We start from the raw sequence: 15,788 nt of genomic DNA on the forward strand, positions 1-15,788 counted from the left end.
CGTGTGCGTTTGTGTGTGTGTGTGTGTGTGTGTGTGTGTGAGAGAGAGAGAGAGAGAGACTTGGCGAGTGAAAGGATACAGCCAAGGGAACTCTGTGCCTTGCTAATGACCTGAGATCTTCCAGACAAACTTTTTAGCTATAGGAAGGAGGCCACAAACTTAGGCTCTGGAACTTCACACTCAGATGTGGGCAAATAATGCCACAGAATGCTTCCCCCACAAGGTGGGCCTGTGTGCCCCCTCCCCCTAACAAAGTATGGCCCAGTCAGACCCTGGTGTGCACAGGGCCCTGGAAGCTGCGTGTGGCTACTGGGCATGTCTGGGTACCACAGTCAGGCTATAGGTCCAGGCCTTACTTGCCCTGAGAGTCCAGGCTGCTGGGGGAGGCCACACTTGTCTCCGAAGAACAGATCAGCAGGGAGGGAGTGAAGACCAGAGTGGGTGGGAGCAGCCTTGGGGAGCTTCTGAAGGGAGTGAAGCCAGGGTTGGGCTGGTAGAGGGCCCTGCAGGGCATCCTGGGCTTGCCCCTAGTCCAAGCCCATCTTCAGGGCTCCATTAGCCCTCCCTGCAGATCTGTCCCTGACCTTTCTTTACCAGCTGCCTCCTCTGTGGTGGGAGTGGGGTGGGGAAGCTGCCAGGGTCCCGGCAGGGAAGGGAGACAATGGAAGGCTTTGCTGCCCCTGGGTCAGGGGCATAAACAGAAAGCACAGTCAGTTGAGAAATCACCAGGGGACTCCCTCAGCTGGGCGAGGTGACCCTGGGTGGGGTGTCACATACCCAGCATCGGAGCTATTCCCACACAGTAACACGTCGGAGGTGCCGTTCTTGAGCAGGTAATTTTCTGTAGGAGAAATACCTGATGGTGAGGAGACATGTGGTCCAGACTCCCAGGGTTCCCGCCTTGTATTCAGGGCTTTGGGGAGGTAGACATCACTGGTGGTCTCCCCTCCTCTTCTCTGCCCCTGCCTGACCCCTACCCTCTGCCTGACCAGGCCTCAGGCAACTCCAGCTGCTTCCTTGGCCTTCCTCTTGCTCCTCTGCAGATATTCTGCTGCTGGTATCCCTCATGCTCTCAAAAGACTCAAGAAGCCCTGGGCAGGGCCTCAGCTGTCCCTACAGGGAGCTTCTGTACCTTGCCCCAAACAACTCCAGGGCCCACCAGGGCCAGGAGAGGCCCTGAGCCAAGAGGCATGGCCTGCAGAGTGCCAGCATGGCTGCTGGGTCACTTTGTAGTGTTGGCAGGCTACTGCCCAACTCTGGACCCACTTCCACTGCATAAAATGGTGGAAGTGATGCATGCCACAGTCACCATGGCAACACTGCGGTCTGTTCAGGTGGGGCTGAGGCTGGATGAAGCAAGACACGAGACATCCAGCCCTGTCCTCTCCTTTGTGGTTGTTTTGTCATCTGTCCCTATCACCAGCCTTCATCTTAGGCAGCAGTTCTCAGTGTGGTCCCTGAACCAGCATCACCAGCATTGTCTGGGAACTGGCTAGAAATGCAACTTCTCAAACCACCCAGACCCACGGACTGAGAAATTCCCGGGGAGGGGGGGCCAGCAGTCTGTGTTTTCTGGAGCCCTCCGGGTGACTCTGGTGCACATTGAAGTTTTAGAACCATTGCTGTATGGCACAGCTGAACCATAAGCATAGTTATTCACTGAGTTTCTGTCTATGTGTCTTTTTCCAAAGTGGAGTGCTGGCGTATGTAAGAGACCCCTAACTTCAGAATGGCCCTCAAGTCCTCGTGCCTGGAATCTGGCCTTGAGTGATGGCGCTGGTCAGGAGTGGTGCTGGCCATTAGCTGGGACAATGGAAGCATAACCCACGGGGCAGTGAAACAGTGAGGGGCTCATGCAGTCACTGAGCCTGTTCCCACCCTCTCGCTAGGTTCCAGGGTGCACGTGTATGGAGTTAGCATCCTGGCCAGGAACACTGATGTGGACTGGAAAATCCCTGTGCCCAGCAGGTGGGGCTCCACTCTGAAGCTGCACCAACTATGCCAGCTCGTGCTCCACCCCTACCCTACGCTGACACTCCTCTGCAGGCAGGCGGTCTCCTCACTGCTGCCTGCACTCAAGGTTCAGCCCCACCTCCAGACGCTGCAGCTGCTGCTCCCATCTGCCTTCCACCTAACTCCATCCTTCCTCCTCTTCAAACACTGTTTCTCCATCTAGCCTGGGAACTATGAGGGCAGGCCCTGAGTCTGCTCCCCTTTGCTCTCTGTCTAGTTCTAGGATCCCTGGGGGCACAGCTGAATGGCTCTAGAGGCCTGTCCTCTGCGAGGCCTGTGTGTGGTGGGTGCCCCAGCCCTGATGGTCTCACAAAGCCCTCCTCAGGCTCCAGAGCGAGTCTGCACCTGAATTGTTGAGGTAGACATCCAGCGATTCCCAGACCAGGCCGTCGGCCTCCACGGAGCCGTTGGTGTCGTTGAGCACCGTGAAGTTACGCACGCACTTGTGCCTCAGGTTCCCCATGAAGAGCTGCAGGCCGATGAGGGCGAAGACGCTGAGGCAGAAGACTGTGAGGACCATCACATCAGCCAGCTTCTTCACAGACTGGATCAGGGCCCCCACGATGGTCTTCAGGCCTGGGGAAGGCAAGAAGGAGCATGGGGTCACCTCCACTGGGTGGGAGACCCGGCCTGAGAGAGGGCACTGGGTCGCCCTAGGGTCCTGAGTTGAGCTAGGATGGGGCCAGGGTGGGCAACCATGAGGTGGGCAGAGTGAGAGGGGCTTCTAAGACCCAAGTGTCTTTCCTCAGCTGCTGGGCTTCTGTCCTGATTTCCCTGGGCAGGCAGCCAGCCTGGCCTTGTATGTATTTACAGAGGGGGCCCAGTTCCTCTTTGCTCTCCATCAGCCAAATATATGAAATGATGTGGAAAGTGCTGTTTTCTTGAGGAAACTCACACTCAAAGCCCGTCCCCCTCTGGCTAATCCCAAGGTATGCCAGGCCCTCCCCTTTCAATGTAGCCCATGGGAAAGGAAACTGAGGTCCAAGCCTGTGCCAGGGCAGTGGAAGGTCCTCAGCCTTGATCCTGAGATGGGGAGAGACACAGAGACACAGCCGTTCCTGGTAGAGGGTCCTCCTGCCCCACTGCTGGGGCCAGCTCTCTTTGATAGCACAGGGGGTTTTGATTGTTTGGAGGAAACTTGGGGTGCCAGCACCTGGGGTTGGGATGGGCTGGTGTGTGTGTGTGCTGGGAGGCCGTGGAGGAGGGTTTGGCAGGGCCGTGGTGGGTGGTGTCCTAAGGAGCCTGCTCTGGCTCAGGCCCTCCTTTAGGGAAGGTTCAGAGGCATGGGAGAGATTGATCTGTATGGCATCTTCTCCACTTGCCTTGTCCCTCTGGGACCCTCCCCATCCATCCCATTCCCCAAAGCTGAGAGGCTGTGATCTGTTAGTTGCACAACCCAGCTCCCTGCGGAAGCCAGCACCACACAGCGCAATGACAGAAAAGCACGTGTAGACGTGTCAGTCTACCCCTGAGCTACTGTCCTAGAACAAGTGCGAGCATAGCATCAGGAGCGAGGGCTCCTCTGCCAGCAGCAGGCCCCCCCACCCTCAAGCGGCCGGATCTCAGATTAAGCTCCATCCATCCATTGTCCAGCCGGTTAATGTGTTAGGAGCACCCGTGGCTACTGTGCCGCAGCTGCTGTGCCTGAGACCCAGAGGCAGGGAGGCAGCGATGGACAAACACAGAACGGGAGGAGGACGTCCTCCCCATGGTGCCACTAACACTGCTGCCTGCCCAGGGTTCAGAGACACTCAGCGTTCTCTGTGGAAATCGTCCTGGCAGATGTTGGCAACTGCCTGGGCAGTGAGTGGGTGAGCCTGGCAGGGGTCCAGGCATGTAGCGGTGGTGGTGGTGGGATTCACAAGCCCTTTGGAGTCCAGAGCTCCTCATCTGTAGCAGAGCTTCTAGGACCCCTCCATGGGCACATCTATTGTTCTCCTGACTGGGCCTGGAGACCCTGTCCATCTGGGGGGAACGAAGTGAGGGGAGGTGGGCAGCAGCTCACATACCCAAACTGGACTCTGCCTCAACTGTTATCTTAAAAGACACTTTAGCCTAAAGTATCCAGTTCAGGGCCGGCTAAGCACCCCCTGACCTGGTCTGTGAAGATCGTGGCCAAGGTTAACCTACTCCTTTAAACATTGCTCATATTGATGACAGATTTGACTTCTGGCAAGAATGGCTCCAACGAAGTCACAGGATTCTTTCTGAAAAGATCCAGGAAAAGATAGGTCCTAGGGATCAGCTGGGAAATCCTCCTGCTGTTGAAGTTCTAACAGGCTGGGTGAGGGCTCTTGGAAACCAAACATTCTGACTTCACCCCCATTTTATGGAACAGGAGACTGGGATCCAGAGAGGGCTAAGGCTATTTAAGACTCAGCTTGGGGATACTTCCTCCAGGCAGCCTTCCATAATGCTGACCACAGCATTTTTCCAACGACTGCTTTCAGCGTCTGCTATCTGCTGCCTCACTAGGTTGCTGGAGGATTTGAAGAGACCCAGGGCTGGACTGAGGTTGGTGGGCTTCCTCTTTTTCCACAGGACTGGGAAAAATTTCCTTTGTAAATATTTCTTATAAAAAGACAAGAATATGCCTTTTCTTCACTGCTTTGGTTAGTGTGTTTATCAGCTGTGGTGGGGCGTGTGCCTGTGAAGTTGTTCCTGGGACTCCAGAGGACAAACTGTGAGGCTTGTGGGTGTGTACATGTGTGCCAAGGCCCAGCGACACCTGTCTCGAAGCGGGTGGCCCCCTGGGAGTGGCTGAGGCCAGAATGCCCAACTTGCCACTGACCCTTGGCAAGTGACCTCTGGGCCTCTTGGGGGGTGCATGGAGCAGAATTGGACCCTGTGCACATACCATGGTGGGTTCAGAGGCCATTCTGAGGCTCGGTTTGAACAAAGCATAATCGGAGGCTCCTGTTATAATAACCCAATCAGGGAGAGTCTGAATTCCTCACGGAGCTCAGAGCAGAGCTCCTGACTCCTTGGGAGCAGCAACAGCCAAATGCAGGCCACACACCTGGGAACCACCAGCTTTCCAAAGCAGAAGTGGGTGTAAACATCCCACCTTCAGCACTGTCACCCCCAGAATGGCGGCATGCAGCCTGTCTCTAGCTCAAAAGAAGTGCCTTTTCCAGTTCTGAGTGTGGCTGCATCCAGAGAAAGTTCCTTAGAATAGGAGGACCTTTGAGTTTGGACTCACTTTAATGTGGGGAGAGTGAATAAAGACTCAGGATTAGATGTTCTCCGGGGTGGCACTCAACTTCAGCACCAGCACATCACACAGCCGGGCTCTGAAATCATCACAAATCTTTTGAGAGCATTCCTGCATGGATAGGTGCAATGGTTTCTAGAGAAGCTGTCTGGGCTTAGAAGATTTCCCAGGTACAATTGCCAACATCTGTAAAGGAGAATTTCTTCCTGAGGCCACCATGCACAGTTTGCTAAACCTCTACCGCACCATGCAGCGAGGGCAGTTAGACGCCATGGCCCAATGATGCCTGTCCGCAGATTACACTCTGATTCACAAACTGGGGCTGGGGCTCCGTCTGTGCACATATCACCAGAGGGGGCATAAGGCAGGGACTGGGCACTCAGTCCTAAAAGACTGGGCTGGAAATTTCCCTTTTTTCATTCTGGGTGTGTATGTGGGTTCCCTCAAACACAATTCTTTTGGTTTTCTAATCAGAGGATGACATTTCAGGGTGAAGCAATTAATGTACACATTTTTAGCCATTCAAATAGCTGAGTTCAGTTGAGAAAAGAAATCCACTATCTTGGGAAGAATGTGGGTCCAATGCGGGCCCCACTGTTGGGTGCTCTGTGCCCCCTGGTGTCTGTGAGACTGGATTTTGCTGGGATGGGCAGCCTAAAGCCTGTTCTGAGACTCCGGAGGGACAGGCATGTCCACCACCAACAGCCCCCACATCTGAGCTAGGAAAGGTATTCTGGTGACAGGCACATTTGAAGGGGCTTTCCTGAGGGTTGCCTTGGCTCCCAGGTGGCTGGAAAGGCCCGGGCATGTCCCTCCAGTCTTGGCGTTTAACCTGATTTTCACCTGAAATGACTGATATAGTTTTCAGGGCCCGGAGGACTCGGAAGGTGCGTAAGGCTGAGACATTGCCCAGGTCCACAAATTCAGTTGTGTATCTGTAACAAGGGAAATTCACACACGAGACAGTGACAACACGCCAATAGGAGACAGAAGGCCAGAGGAGGAAAGGGGTGGGGAGACAGAGAGAGAGTCACTTGTAGCTGAGATCTGAGAGGCAAACCTGGGCATCTTACCTGGGATAACTGAAATAGTTTTTAGAGCTCTCAGGACTCTGAAAGTTCGAAGAGCCGACAAATTGCCTAGTTTTATATTTTCTGATACATACCTGCAGAATCAAACCACAGTTATTGGGAATTACAAAGCAGAACCTCAGCCTGCCCTCCCCCACCAGCCCTTTCCCTCTCTCCCTCCCCGGGGAGGACTGTGGGTGGCCCAGGGCCTCCCCCAGGTTTTCTTCCTGGTCTCAACCCTCCTGACACGGGACTTCAGTGTGGATGCCTTAAGGATGTCCAATGGCAAGCTCCCAGGTGGCTCTCTTGGTGGCAGTGCCATGACTGACTCTCCATTCCAAGGGGACCAGGACATGAAACCACGTGTGGGGGCTGAGGATGGGGACACATCAGAGTGAAGAGGGAAACTTTCCCAGGAGGCTCGGGTCAGGTGATGTAGGAAGCAAGTGGATTTCTGGTCCCAGTTTTGATCCATGTCTTATGCAGTCTATGATCAGCTCGTGTCTGGCTGCTCCAATCCTGGAACTCTGAAGCCCTGGCTGAGACCACCACAGAGGGGTGGATGGGTCTCCGAGGGCTGCCCACTGCTTCTTCTAACCACAAATATGTCTATGCAAGGGGTGGCTCAGCAGTGTGTGAAGTCACAAGGCAGAGGTGGCCTGAGTATTCACTGGAGGGAACACAGAGATCCCAAGACAGCGGCATGGGAAGATGGGAAGGGAAGCTGCTTGAATATCTGTTCTTTAGCCACTTACAGGCAATGACCAACCCAAGAAGAGAAAAGAGCAGGAAAAAGGGCCCTAGGGCAATGCTGGCCATCCCCCAGGAGTCCACCCACAGTCTCACCCCTGAACCTTCTGCATCCTCCATCGATGGCCCTGGGTCTCCAGAGGAGGGGGGACCTCTGGAGGAGAGCAGCCCTGCTCAGGGTCTGTCCTGCTTGGGTCCTAGTGATGCTCAGTAGGGTTGAATGGCTGTGGGGCTCCCAATTAAGACTTGGATGGCACAGGAGGAAGGAGTTGGTCTCTGAGGGGCACGGACTTGCCCAAGCAGAGCCTGAGGACATGCAGTGGATGGGCCACATGACCATGAGGGTGTCTGAAAGGAGGAAGGATAGTGTGTGACCAAGGCCATTGGGATAGTAGCAAGCGACTTGTGATATTTAATGAAAAACTTTGCATCCAGGGTGTCTGACATTTAACCGAAGGTCTCTGATGTTTAAACAAAGGACATTGGATTCAGGATGTCTGATGTTTAATCAAGCATGTCTGACCTGGGTGTCTGAGTGACGTCAGACGCCGTATGCCAGCCATTCAATGCTGGGTGAGAATCAAGGTGGGCTGACAGTAAGCTGGACTCACTCTGCCAGGCAGTCTGGATCTTCGGGCCCCTCCACTCTGCTCGAGCTTCTGAATTCTCCTTCAGGCTGTGGATGTCTACACAGAAGGACTTGGCAGGCTGTGACAAGGAGCTCACTGTGCTGGGGTCAGCAGGTCCAGTCTGGTCTGGCTCTGACGCCGGGCTGACACCAGCTTCCTCTACGTCCACTCGGGGGACCCTTCCATATTCATGGGGCCGCGTGGACATGCCTGCTCCGTCCTCACTCACACATCCCTGCAGAGACGGGGGTCAGTGGGCACAATCCCAGAGCATTCCTTCCTATGGAGACACCAGACCCTTGCTGTGGTGTGGTTTCTGTTTGATTTCCTGGCCTCACTTCAGCTTGCAAGTCTTTCTCCAGGGCAGCATGCAGATGCAGCCCCATGATCCGCTGGTGAGCAGTCACCTCCCTTGCTCTGGTCCATACATGCCTGTTAGTAGGATCCAAGCTCTGTCTTGACTTTTCCATTCCATTCTCCATGGTGGCTCAGACCCTCAGGACTGTGTGCCACATTCTTTTCTCAGTCTCTTCCAGACGTGGTGTTGCTACCGGACTATCAGGTTGAGTCCTGAACACTGCTGATGTTGCCTTTCTGAGGAAGTCATGGTTCCAGCCTGCTGGGGGCTCTGGGCCATTTGTTACTGCTGTGGCTCAGGACAACAGCTTGCCTTGCCCAGGACACTGGTTTTAAGACTGTCCATTCTGGTTACAGGGAGTGAGTAGAGAACTGTGCAGGTCACAGAGGGAACCAACCCTCCCTGTTTCTCTCGTCCTGTCCCTTAGATATTGGTCTGTTCCCTGGTGTCTCCAGTGAAAACCCAGCCTATCTCTAGCTTGGATCCTACCTAACTTTGCCTGTCCCAGTGCAGAATCTGCTCTACCCCAGTGTCCCCAGCACAGACAGTGCTTGCCTCCATTCATGGTCTGCCTCCTTGGCAGTGGGTGCACAGAGAAGCCTAGAACCCAGGGTGACAAGGACAGGCTAGTGACAGAAGAGGGGAGGAACACATCTGTGCTCCTGGCAGGCTTGCAAAGCCAGCTGAGTGGCTGGGGACAGCAGTGGAGCTGTGGTTGTGTGTCTGTATGGGAGAGCAACTGTGAGTTGGAGGAAGTCTTAGAGGAGGAGCAGAGTGGGTGGGGGCCTGGTGTGTCTGGGACCATGTCTGTGACATGGGGGCTGCTGCTTCTTTCACTCTACCCAGGACTTGGTATCTGGCTGCTTCTCATATTGGGACCTCAGACCTCCACCAAGGCCTTTCTCGGGGCCTCTGACTGCAGCAGGGCAGGAGAGACCCTCTGCACGGCACAGGGTCACCTTAGGAGGTGGCGAAAGTGGGATGGTGTGTGTATGTGGGGGTTGGGGGTGGATAGAGCTTTGCCCCTCTCAGGCTGGTGAAACCCTCCTCCCAGCCAGTTCAGTTCTTCTCCTATGGCCAGGCTGCTGGCCAGGACAGACAGCTGGGCTGGGATCATGGGCTCCGACACAGGAAGAGCAGAGGTGGTGGGGGAGAATCCCACCCCATCGCAGCAGCCCCAGCCTAGGAGGGGCCTTTCTGGAGCTGAGGAAGCATGGGGAAGGGCTGACCCTTGCCTTCTTCCTGCTCCACCCTTATCTTGAGATGGTGAAGCCCACACTGTTAGCTACTGCAGTGACTGCCACCCCTCCTCTGCCCTCTCTCCTTTCCCCTCCAGGTTTGGTTTCCATAACAACCCCCGAAGGTGGGAGGCTGTGCTAACTAGCAGGTAATGCCCAGCCGTGAGGGGGCCATGGGAAGAGCTCTGGCTGGAGGGCTGCTAGCTGAGCCTGGCAGCTTCCTAGCACCCCTCTCTGGCCCTCCCACAACCTCTGAATCGGGTAGGGTGGAGGATCAGGTTGAAACTTGGCCAAAAACGTTAGACTTGGGATGTCTCTCCCATCCGTCCCATGGTTAGGAGCTAGGAGACTTGGTTTTAGTCCCAGCACTGCTGCTGATTCATTACATAATTTGTGCAAGTGGAAGTTCCTCTCCAAGCCTCAGCTTCTCCATCTGTATAAGGGAGGGCGGATGGGGAGTTCCTCTGAATTGAACTTTCTTGCCACTTAAGCCTCCTTTGACCATCCTAGGAGCCCCATGTTACTGAACCATTTCCTCTATAGCAGAATGCACTTCAGAGGTAGCAATTAATTGGTTTTCATAAGGCAGAATCACTGTCGATCAAAGCTGCGGGGCCAGTCCAGCCAAGAGGACAAATGGGAAGCGAAGGTGCCATTTCATGAGATGCTTGGTGACACGGCGGTTGTCTGAGCCTCTGAGGCCCTGTTCTGCTTTGGCACCACTGGTTCTGGAACAGAGTGAAGGCAGGCAGGTCCTGGTGAGGAAGGCACACCTGCTCTGCAATTCTGCGTGGAAGGAGTGGTTCCCAGTGGAATCCCATGGGGAACGAGGCTGGGATTCTCACACAAGCCAGGACAGCAGGACTTAATAAGGGCTTGAGGTCATGTAGAGCATCCCTCAGAGACACAGGCTGAGCACAGGCCAGAGCCTGTCCCAGAGCGATGGCTTTCCTGGGATCTGGGAGTGTCTCCGCAACAATACAGTCTTGCTCAGGCTCCAGCCTCAGGCAGATGGGGTCTCCTCTCCTGCCTGAAGCCCCTACCTTCCTGTGACACCCAGCCCCCAGGGCCCTACAGATCCCTGTCCCCCATCCCAAAGGGCACCCCGGAGCCTTTGCTCAGCCTGGCAATACTACTCCATTCGCAAGTCAGTGCAGCCTCCCGGCGCCTGCAGGGAGAGCTCTCCCTCTCTCTCAAACCTCAGCCACGCCTCCCCACTCTGTTCTCAGCTGATCATCCTGCTTCTTATTTCACTGAGAAAATAGGAGCAATCAGAAGAGAAATTCCTTCTCCCCTCATCATCAACTCTATCAATCCACCTCCATCTCCACCCAAAATTCTGCTCTCCCTGCTCTGAAGGCCAACGCCCCACCTCCGTGCTGGGTTCCCGCCCCCTTGTGCCGCTAACCGGCTTTGCTTCTGCAATTCCCCCTCCCGCCTACATCATCCACCGTCTCTTCTCTGCTGGATCATTTCCATCAGCCTTCAGAGATCCCTCCCGTCTTTAAAAGTACCCCCTTGACCCATATTCCCTGCTGGTCACCACATTATTTTCTGTCCTGTGTATAGCAACCCCCCCCCCAAACAGAAACCTACACTTGCCATGCCTCCTCTTCTCCCACTCTCTCAAACCCTCTTTAACAGGTTATGTCCTCCCACTCTACTGGAACCTCTTGTCAAGGGCACCAATGACCTCGACGTTGTCAAGTCCGACAGTCCGTTCTCAGTCATCACCTCCCTCAAGCTCCTTGTGGCATGTTTCCAGTTGAACCACGTTCCTCAGCTGGCTTTCTGACACTGCTCTCTCCTGGGCTTCCTCTACTCTCACTGGCCACTTCCGTCTAGTCTTCTTGGCTTGACCCTCCTCTTTGTTCCTGACCTCAAGATGCTGGAGTGTCCCAGGTTACAGCCTATGCCTACATTCAATCCTAGATGATCTCATTTGGTCTCCTGGCTTTAAATATCATCTGTATCCCGATGGCTTCTAAATTTATATTTCCACCTTGGACCTCCTTCCTGAACTCCAGCCTGGAATACCCAGTTGCCTACTTAATATCTCACCCTGGATGTTTTTAAAATGAATATACTCTAAACCTAACTTCTGATTCCCTTGTTTCTTCAGCCAGTGCCTCCTTCTAATTCTCCATTTCAGCAAATGGAAACATCATCCAAAAGTCACCATGGGGTCTCAAACCAAAAACCACCTGGGGCTCTTCTGTCAGCCCTACTTCAAAACACACCCAGAATTTGACCACGTCTCCCCTTCTCCACTTGGACCCTGGTCTCAGCCACTATCCTCTCTCTCCTGGCTGCCAAAACAGCCTCCCACCTGATCTGTCTACCTCCATCCTTCCACCTCCAATCTGTGGTCCACATGGTAGCCGGGGTGGTCTCTATACAATGCAGATCAGGTCACAGCTCTGCCTACTCTTATCCCCCAAAGGCTCCCATCACAATTGGCTTTTACCATGATCTGCAAGGAGGACACCCCCTATCCCACGTCCCACCGCTCTGCAACTTCATCTCCCACCACTCTTCTAGCAAACCTAGAAACAGAGGTTCTGCTGCATTTTCTAACCACTAGGCTCTCCTTCTAGCTTGAAAGCACCCTATCAGCAGGGTCCAGCTTCCCTCTTTCTTTTCTCTCCCCAGCATGGCTAAACTCAGGGCTGCTCATGTGTGGGGTTAAAGACTTTGTCATGAATAGGTGGATTCAGTGAATCCCAGAGTCCTAGAAAGTGGGAGTTGAACTGAGCCTCTGATACCGCCGAGCCCAACACTGTCCTTTCACACTGAGGGTTTGCAAGGGCAGGAGGATAGCCCTCACCAGTTCTCCTTGCAGAGGTGCATTGCTCAGCCCTGCACACTGGGTCCTCGGCTTTCAGAAGGGGTTTGATGGCTGAGCCCCTGATCACGGTTTCTGCATGGAGGGTCCACCCTGATCTGCTGTCCCACCAGAACCCAGCATCCGTTGTCTGAGACATCCAGGGTGGAGTACGTCCTCAACACCGTGGCCTGGGTAAGGGTTTGCGTTCAGATGAGGAAGCAGGGCCTCAGCAGGCCCGGAGTTACCTTTACTTCTGGCAGGCTCCCTGTGTGTCCCAGGCATCAGTTTTTCCTGTAAAGTGCGGCTAAGTACCCCCATCCAGCCTACTTCTTTGGCTGGATTGTCAGTGACCAGGTGCTTCAAAATGTGCCAAATGAAGAGTCTCTGCTTGGAGAGAGCAGACAGGCTGGTGTGCCTGGCATGAGTTCCTGGGGACACCCAGTCACTTCTCCAGGCTCCTTCTCTTTACTGCAATTTCATTCTTAATCACTTTGGAATCCAGGTTACTGTTCACAATGGGCCAGGGATTTGGGTCTGTAATATTGGTTTCTCTTGGTGGAAAGGGCAGAGAATGCCGAGCCAGAATCTTACTGATGTCCCTTGAGCACAGGGCTGCTGTGGAGCTGCACATGAGCCAGGAGACCTGACCACCGTGGTCTGCCTGAGCTACTGGGGACCTGTCTCTCCCCACCAGGATGAGTGGAGGACCTCCACCCAGGCTTCCTCCTGCCACAGCAATAAGGTGGGCTGCTCTGCAGCCTGTGTGTAGAGCTGCTTGTGGACTGCTGCAGGGAAGCCAAGAAGGCCGGGGCAGCTGGGGGCCTGGGATGGCATATACCCCCCCCCCAGTGTGGCCTGGTGTGGCACAGCACGGTGCAGCGAGTGGGACACTTACGCCATGACAATCACACTGAAGTCCAGCCAGTTCCATGGGTCCCGAAGGAAGGTGAACGCATGCAGGCAGAAGCCTCGAGCCAGAATCTTGACCATAGATTCAAAGGTGTAAATGGCAGTAAAGGTGTACCTGGGGAGGAAAGGCCATGGGGTTTCTCAGGGATGGAGGCCAAAGCCTGCAGGCCAGATTCCCTGGGTTCCCCACATGGTACAAGCCCTGTGCAGCTCTGCTTGCTAGGGGCTGTCAGACCAGAATCTCTGCAATGCCCCATGGCAGAGCTGGAGTTGGGGACTGGAGCTTTGTTCCAAACATCTGGCGAACTAGTCCATCTTCCCACTTGTTTATTCAGTATTATTGAGTGGCTGCCACGCGCCCATCCGAACTCTCTGTGTTCTCTCTCTTGGTTGTTTTGGTGTAAGAAGACCCCCCTACCCATCTCCTCACCCCAGCGCTGGGGGTCCACATGCACAGAGACAATGGCCAGCAGGTCTGCACTGTGGGGCAGCATGGACAGGCAGAGTCACCGCCCCTCACCCATGTTAGTGGGTCCTCAGTGGCCGGCACTGTGAGCATGGACCATCTTCAACTGTCTACGGAGTAGGTGGGCCCAGCCCTCTTGGGCTTGAAGGGGTGTTGATGTTCTAATGCATAAGGCTGGGTGGGGGCTGTGTTCTAATGCATAAGGCAGTCTGAGGAATCCAAAATGCCTGGGTGCTGGAATGGGAGAGGCCAAATCCCAGGTCTCAGAGCAACTGGACACACTGGCACAGCCAGCCCTGCTGGGTCCTATGTGAACACAGAGAACAAACAGGAAAGTTGCTTTGGTAAGAGAGGCTGTCCCAACATTCTGTTGGTCTCCTGAAAACAGGAGCCAAATGCAGTAAGGGCCTATCAAGTCTGCTTAGAACCAGCAGGTAAGGTACTTTCACTTGGGAAAAAAAGACCAGAAGCAGTTTCCTAAAACTGTGGATATGGTTATAGGAGGCAGGACTTGGGAAAAAAGGCATTGGAGTGTAGTACTGAAGTGGGGATAGCCCTGGGCCCTTTCCTGGCTGCCACACCTCCTAGCTGCACAATACCAGGCCAGTTACTTCTCTAATTCTCAGTCTCCTTGTCTGTCACATGGGGACAGCGGCTGTACCTACCCTGTTGGGTTGCCATGAGGGTAAAAGGAGATGGTGCTATTGCTCTTGTGATAGTGGTTGACATACACTAAGTGCTCAATAAATTATTATTATTATTATTATTTCAGAGCTTTCTCCAATCTCATCAATCCTGCTCAGAGGGGACAGGGAGAAATCCCCCATTTTGCCAATCTGGAGAACTTCCTCCCCTGAGGGCGGGACTGGGAAAAGCAAAAGAGGGTAAAGGTTGAGCCAAGAACCCCCAGGTGGGTGGGACCCTGGGCCTGAACACAGCCCTCTTCTGGGGTAACTTTAGAGGCTGTGGCATGGAAAGGAAAAGGAAGGGAGGGGCAAGCTAGAGGCGAGGTCCTGGAGATACTCACTCGACATACTTGGTCCAGGGTGGAGGGTCATGCTGGGCCATGAACACGCAGTTGGTCAAGATTGTGCACATGATGAGCATGCTGAAGAGCGTGGAGCAGGGTCAAGGAAAGCCATGTGCAGGGCCAGCCATGCCACCACTGTCAGAGGTCTGCCCCTGGGGTCTTCACTGCCGGGCCAATGCTGCCAGATCAGAGAGGGGCTCTGAGGAGACACACTGGGCTGTGACCAGTTCATGCCAACCCCTCTCCACTGAGGCTGGTCTCTGTCCTGTCCCCGGCACTTGCAGCTGGATCCCTGCCCTGCTCCACAGTCCACCAGACACCTGAAACCACACCTTTGGCAGAGTTCCCTGTAAGGTCCAGAGTGGACAGAAGAGAGGAAGGGTAGACCCCCAGATCTCAGAGGTTTCTATCCATGATTAGGCAGGGGCCCTGTCCTCAGCCACGTCGGTGGGAGATGGGCATCTACAAACTTCTGCTGGGGGGCTGGGACTGTGTCTTGGGAATCTTTGTGGGCCCCTGACCTTGAACTGAACTGACCCAGGATTTGTCCGACCCCTGACTCTTTGGCTACAGGTGCTAGCTGCTGCTTCAGGCTGGACAAAGCTCTGACTGACCTCCTCCACCGCCTCCTTCACCTCTGTAAGACCTGCTGAGGAGCAAGGGGCAGACCCTGGGCCTCCTGTGGGCTGAGGCATCCCTGGGGGGCTGGGCCTGGACACTGTGCTGCCCTCACAAATCCCCTCCCCAGCCTAAGAGGAGAGGTGGGGCCTCCCACTCCCTGTGGCTGCCCCCAGGCTCATGACACCATGCCTCGGCCTCAGCCCATAGGCACAGCTGCCAAATGGGCGATTCCTGCAAGCTGCCCAGGAGCTGTAGTAATCGAGCTCCAGGGGCTGCCTCTTTCCTCTGTAGCATGGCTCCAGCTCACCCGATGGGGAGGCCCATGTGGTCAGACCTGAGACCAGGCCGACCTGGTTGCTCACTGCCCCAGCTGGGGGGTGGGGGAGGCCTCTCAAGGAATCTAACTAGGTAGATGCCCTCCATGCCTCCGGTCCCCCTTCTAGGGAATCCAGGCCATCAGGAAATCAGCATTCTAAACCCAGCCTCCCATTTATAATTAATTCTCCAGTTTCTCATCTGAGATGAGAGGCAATCAGACTTTGAGAGACCCCCTTAATAAAACAAGGCTGGGCCAACAGGACTGCACGGCTCTGGTGCCTTGGCTCCAGGAGGCGTGATTTCTCCCTGGCCAGATGACCCCCTTCAGGCACTCGGGCCCTTCCT

The 15,788-nt window shown here is 54.7% G+C and overlaps 1 protein-coding gene across 6 annotated transcripts in view; it reads right to left on the reverse strand.

The window, feature by feature from the left end:
- Positions 1-15,788, reverse strand: part of SCN5A (sodium channel, voltage-gated, type V, alpha subunit) — a 99,271-nt gene that overhangs the window by 58,879 nt on the left and 24,604 nt on the right. For 4 of the 6 annotated variants that reach the window (XM_008567170.1, XM_008567165.1, XM_008567168.1 and 1 more), the window contains 5 exons: positions 14,502-14,591; positions 12,995-13,123; positions 6,301-6,392; positions 2,359-2,589; positions 778-841 (listed from right to left, as the gene is read on the reverse strand). In XM_008567170.1, coding sequence (XP_008565392.1) covers positions 778-841; positions 2,359-2,589; positions 6,301-6,392; positions 12,995-13,123; positions 14,502-14,591 — 606 coding nt within the window. Of the gene's footprint in view, positions 1-777; positions 842-2,358; positions 2,590-6,070; positions 6,163-6,300; positions 6,393-12,994; positions 13,124-14,501; positions 14,592-15,788 lie in introns of all 6 variants that reach the window. The other 2 variants (XM_008567166.1, XM_008567171.1) reach the window with 1 other exon arrangement.

Source organism: Galeopterus variegatus, unplaced genomic scaffold (assembly GCF_000696425.1).
Source record: "Galeopterus variegatus unplaced genomic scaffold, G_variegatus-3.0.2 Scaffold300, whole genome shotgun sequence".
In the NCBI taxonomy this organism is placed as follows: domain Eukaryota; kingdom Metazoa; phylum Chordata; class Mammalia; order Dermoptera; family Cynocephalidae; genus Galeopterus; species Galeopterus variegatus.